General features: G+C 35.7%; 1 protein-coding gene across 1 annotated transcript; it reads left to right on the forward strand.

The window, feature by feature from the left end:
- Positions 1-919: 919 nt before the first annotated feature.
- On the forward strand, positions 920-1,361 carry LOC110038939 (versicolorin reductase-like; the record flags this gene model as incomplete). Its single annotated transcript, XM_020743869.1, has 1 exon — positions 920-1,361. A coding segment is annotated over one exon (442 nt), but the record flags the coding sequence as incomplete, so codon positions are not given.
- Positions 1,362-6,444: the final 5,083 nt, after the last annotated feature.

The raw sequence follows: 6,444 nt of genomic DNA on the forward strand, positions 1-6,444 counted from the left end.
AATATTGAAGCTTATGTGTTAGATGTGTGGATACATTTGAATGGAGTGGAATGTTTCATTGGCATTATTTTGCTATATCAAAATTTGCTTACAAATTATATGAAGTCATTTACATTACACGTTTTAAGTGCAAAATGAAAAGCATCCTTGCATCTAGAATGAGAAGATATGTTTACTGATATGAAATGATGCATATATTGAAGTAAAAGTTTGTGGCATTCTTCTGCTGTTGAAATTAGGGTATATTCGTTCTGTTCTTATTGTTTCAAAACTTGCTTCTAGAAAGCTCAAGGAATATGATTGTTTTATCTATGAAAGTTTGGAAAGTTATGCTTTAAACGTTCGTGAAGAGCTAAAATGATTATTACTCATATATACGAGGTTATGAATTCTGAAATGTTTCTATATCTGAGTTTATGATTCAGATAAATTTGAATATATAATATTTGGGGAGAGGCGCATGGGCAGATTTTTCTTCATTAATTACATATATGAAGCTATAACACTTGACCTTCAGTTGCACATGTGCAGAAATTTTTAGAATTTTGATGTATTTGCATAAGGAAGGCCTGAAATGGATAAGTACCTGTTATTTTGGAGCATGCCTAAGTGTATAAATGTGTGGGAAAGCTCTTGTATGATGCGCATAGCATCTTCTTTCAGGTGCCTTATATTTCCTTTTTTTTTTTAACTATCTGTTTTTCACATAGCATCTTCTTTCTGGTGCCTTATATTTTTTTTTCTTTTTATACTATCTGTTTTGTTTTTCAAATGGAAAGCAAGGAATGATGTATTTACATGCGTACCACATAATTCCTATGTCTCTACATGACCTACGCCCACACTTGAAATTACATACAGGCCACCAAATTCTGATGTAGTTACGTTCTTAATTCTTAAATTTTGTTGAATTCTATAGCTTTCAGTCACTTGAATATATGTCTCCCCCGTCCATAGCTTTCAGTCACTTGAATGGCAAGGTGGCCATCGTGATCGGTGCCTCCGAGGCCATGGGCCGTGCCACTGCCCTCTACCTAGCCTCCCTAGGAGCCTTCATCTCTATAGACTTCTCTTCCGAGTCCAGCTCGCTAGAAGCCGATGGTCTCGCTACAGAAATAAATTCTTCTTCCTTCTCCTCAGCTTCCATCCCCCGCGCCATCACCATCCGCGCTGATATCTCCGATCCTGATGCTGTCCGAGCAATATTCGATCTAACGGAACAAACCTTCAAATCCCGCGCATACATTGTGTTCCACTCCGCCGGCATCATCGATCCCAACTACTACTCCGTCTCCTCCACCCCTCTCGCTGTATTCGACTCAATCTCAATCAATCAATCAATCTACGCAAGTCCTTCTTGATGCTACAAGAAGCCGCCAATCGAGTGGTATTGAGTGGCGACGGAAGGATCATTCTGCTCCACTCGTGGCTGGTGGAGAAACAGCCGGACATAACCCAGCCGGACAATTGGCTTTACGCAGCTTCAATGAACCCGATACAGGCCATGATAAGGCTCTAGCCTCAGAACTTCAAGAGAAGAGAATCAGGGTAAACTGTATTTCAACCGGGCCAGAGAAGACGGACTGTATTGGGCCTTTCGTAACATATCTTTCTTCTGCTATGGGCCAATGGATTAACGGACAAATTATTCAACTATAACATAAATATGGGAATATCATTGATGAGTTTCTTTCTTTTTTGGTCTCTTTTTGCAGTACAACTAAGAAAAGAGCATTTTAGAAATTTTGCAGCTAAGAGTCTCAGAATAAACTAAAATTTAGATAATTGTGCATCCACGATGAAAGAAGGATGCATAAAGAATTCAAACATTAAGAATGGAGAAAGAGAGGTGGAACTAAATAAAATGTTAGTACGTGATACATTATTGTTATTACAAAGAACACATTAGGGGAAAACCGTGATACTTGCACTGAGTAATGTGTCCCTTTTTTAAGACTCATAATCATAATTTTTCAAACAAAAAACGTGAATCAAAGTGAAGGCCTTCTAAACCAAATTAATTTGTGCCAAACGGGAGACCTGATCGCGAGGTGTCCTGATCAGGGTGATGATGCTTGTTCCATTACTTCCTGCAGCTTCCAATGCTTTAATAAGTTTCTTGATCTTCCATATCTCAATGTTCCTATCGTTCTCATGAGCATCAACCATTTTGCAAGCTGTGAGAGATGAATCTGCACAGAAAGATGGCCAGATAATACAAACAAACATAAGAGACATCAAATAAAGGTTTGAAAAGAAATTAACTGTGCTAAAGTACAAGACTAGATAGCGGATAAAATGAAGTAGCTAGCTCTCATCTATATGCTTAAGCTTTTATATATAATGGGGCCAATTTGCCTAATTTTGATTCAATCTCTTAGATAGCATGGGGCCATTTTACAGGCTTAACCCTTTTAGGGCATGCTACATAAATCTTTAGCAGTTAAATTTAAAGGTTGGAACTGGCAAGTGTTTGGAAACTTGCATACTATAGTGCAGTTGGCCGTGGATAAAATGAAGAAACTTGATGAGGATTACACTAATGTATTGATTGATCATTGCTCTTTGTTGAAATGTCAATAGGTGCTAACTAACGCTATTTCTATGGAGGAGGCTTTTTACAAACAGAAAGCTGTTGGACTTCAAATGGTAGATGGTGATAAAAATACTTCTTACTATCATGCTTTCATAAAAAAAAAAAAAGAGAACTAATAATACAATTAGCGGGATCAGGCAGAGTAATGGTAAAATTTTACATTCTATTGAGTTTAATTAATTAGATGGCGTTGATTATTGTACCAATCTACTTAAATGTGATGGTAGAGTTCTGGGAAAGATTGAGAGAATATTGAGCTTTTTGCTATCATAATAGTGAGGAGATAAAAAATGCTCTTATTACCAATGGCAATAGTAAAACTACTGATCCTGATGGTTATACTACTGTGTTTTATAAGAACTGTTGGGATGTGGTGAAAAAAAAAGGTTTTTCTTGTTCTGCAAGATGTTTTCCAGGGTATTGATCTACCTAAATTTCTTAAATCCCTTATTTGGTTATTCTTTCCTTGCTGAAGCAGATGGTATGGGATTAGTGCAATGATATAACTATCATTGATGAATTGGTTGTTGCTAACCTTACTTTGCTCTTAATGCGAGGAGGTTTGAAAATAAATTTCATGGGAATGATAAGGGTTTATTTTATGTGCATTTGAGGGAAATGTATGCTTCAAGCTTTTAGTGAAATTCCTGTTGTTGGCCTTTGGCTCACTTTGTGGGACTCCTCAAAACAATAAATACGGAATTGTATGTGCAAGTAGTGTTGAGAATTGGACCTTATTTATGGTCTAATTGGTACAAAATGAATTTTGCAGAAGTCTAGGGGTATAAATTCGGAAGTGTAATGCCTGTTTTTCTTCATAAAATTTATTTATTTAGTTTTTGAAATTCAGAACTGGAGCACTTATAAAACCTCTTTATTTAGTGTTTTTCTGTTTCAAATGCTGCATGGTACTTTATGAATTCTGCACTTCTAAATTTGATTATATTTGAACTGTATTATTTGTATTAATTCAATCAATATAATTAAAATCCAATGAAGTCAGCATGTACACCTTTAAATAAGTGTTCCAACATACAACAATCCATTACCCGTCACTTCTATCCCCAACCAAACCTCAAGTGTGCTAGGTAGAAAGTTGTAAAAGCAGGCATGTCTCTCCCTTTGAATGGCCGTGTGGCCATCGTGACCGGCGCCACCCGCGGCATCGACCGCGTCACCGCCCTCCACTTGTCTTATCTTCCAGCTCCGTCGAAGCTGATCGCCTCTCTGCAGAAATGAATTCTTCTTCCTCGGCCTCCATCCTCCGCACCATCCCTATTCGTGGTGATGTCTCTGATCCTGTCGCTGTCCGCTCAGTCTTCGATCTCACCGAATAAACCTTCAAATCCCCCCTCATACATCGTCGTGCACTCCGCTGGCTTCCTCGATCCCAACTACCACTCATACTGGCAAATAAAAGGGGCAGCCAAGAAATTACATGATATTTTTTTAAATACATTGTTGATGTTGCTTGAATTCTGCACGAGATAAAGCTTCTTAGGCTTCTTAGACATCCTGATGTTGTAGAGATAAAGCACATCATACATACCAAGAAATTACACTTTTTTTTTTAAAATACATCGCTGATGTTGCTCATCGCTGAATTTTGCACGAGATAAATCTTCTTAGACATCCTGATGCTGTGGAGATAAAGCACATCATGCATACCAAGAAATTACTTTATTTTTCTTAAATACATCGCTGATGTTGCTTATGTATGTATATATATATATCACTCATAACACCAGAGGTTTGACATTCACCTTTATAACACCTTCACGGCATGAAATTATACACGAAAAATTTAAACAAGTGATTATGGTGGTTGCGATGCGTTGTTAAGACTTACATATACACCACTCAATCTTTATGAATTTACATGGTCAACACCTAAACTTCATTTTTTATGTTCATGCCGCAACCCTATCTATATGTGAGAAGTTGTATTTCACCTTTTAATATAAACAATGCATTCTTTAGGTGATAGGAAAGATTTGAGTGCTATTTATGTAAATGTGGAAGTTCAGTTGTGGAGCAAATGAAGCAGCATATAAGGATTAGTCATTTAATTTGTTGGTTTATTAACCTAGAAAGTAGCACATGAGCTATTATGGTGCAGAGAATGAACTAAATTTCATTAGTGTGATTTCTATGAAGTGTATTGGTTTATCATTTCATAACCATCTTCAACGGGTGCATTTACATACATTATACATACCACCAAATTCAAATGTCTTTGCATTTCTAAAACTTAAACTTCACTCATTTATACCCCCCAAATTCATCATTACTTTATAATACTGATATGAAATGATGCATATATTGAAGTAAAAGTTTGTGACATTCTCTGCTGTTGAAATTAGGGTATATTCGTTCTGTTCTTATTGTTTCAAAACTTGCTTCTAAAATGCTCATGGAGTATGATTGTTTTATCTATGAAAGTTTGGAAAGTTATGCTTTAAACGTCCGTGAAAAGTTAAAATGATTATTACTCATATAACGAGGTTATGAATTCTGAAATGTTTCTATATCTGAGTTTATGAGTCAGAGATATTTGCATATATAATATTTGGGAAGAGGCGCATGCCACAGATTTTTCTTCATTAATTACATATATGAACCTATAACACTTAAACTTCAGTTGCAAATGTGCAGAAATTTTTAGGATTTTGATGTATTTGCATAAGGCATAAAATGGATAAGTACCTGTTATTTTGAAGCATGCCTAAGTGTATAAATGTTTGGGAAAGCTCTTGTATGATTCGCATAGCATCTTCTTTCTGGTGCCTTATATTTTTTTTTCTTTTTATACTATCTGTTTTGTTTTTCAAATGGAAAGCAAGGAATGATGTATTTACATGCGTACCACATAATTCCTATGTCTCTACATGACCTACGCCCACACTTGAAATTACATACAGGCCACCAAATTCTGATGTAGTTACGTTCTTAATTCTTAAATTTTGTTGAATTCTGAGATATGCATGTGGGGTGGGTGAGGAAGTTATGATGGAGGAGAAAGAATATGTTCAATACGTTTTAATGCTTCAGTTCGTTGATTGGTTGTAGTTTTGATGCACAAGATCTAATATCCTTGCTAGTTGCTAATGCTCCTTTTTTATCATTTCATGCATAGGTTTATAACACCCTGGTGTTATAAATGTTAATATCAAGCTTTAGACGTTAGATATGTAAATCCATAAAATTGTGTGATGTGTATGTTAATTTCCCAATAATTTATGATGCAGCTGGTTTGGCATAGCAAGATCCACAACCTGCAGGCTATTTTTTTAAAGATATATGCACTTTAATTATAAATGACAAACCAACTCAAAGTGCGGCTGCGGTATCTGCACTCTTTTCTCCTCTCTTTTACATATCAAATCAAGTTTGTTAAAGAGCTTAGCTTCAGATCTAAACGTTATCTTAAAAGTTGATCACTTATGATTGATCTTGAGCTTACGTTTCGAAGAGACCAATCTTCAAGTTAATAGTTTGGAAGATTTCCATACATATCACTCTATCCCGTATGTATTCACATATCTTCAAGTTCACCCTTTAATTTTTACATGCATGCCCTCCTAACTATGCATGAATATACGTATTTCACTTTTGTAGGTAAAAATAATGATGCTTTTTACGTGACATAGATGGTATAAATATTGAAAGTTAAGTTCAAGTATTAATTGTAAAAACATAGGAGTTATGTGGTTTGTGTATTTTTTTTACAGAAGGTACACCGCCGCACAAAAGAATAGATTGGGTCTTAAATACGTGAATGTGTAAGATAGATGTGGTATAATACAAATCCCCCCATTATCTTTTTTTTTTTTTTTTAATTTCTATTT

Source organism: Phalaenopsis equestris, unplaced genomic scaffold (genome assembly GCF_001263595.1).
Source record: "Phalaenopsis equestris unplaced genomic scaffold, ASM126359v1 Scaffold234413, whole genome shotgun sequence".
NCBI classification, from domain to species: domain Eukaryota; kingdom Viridiplantae; phylum Streptophyta; class Magnoliopsida; order Asparagales; family Orchidaceae; genus Phalaenopsis; species Phalaenopsis equestris.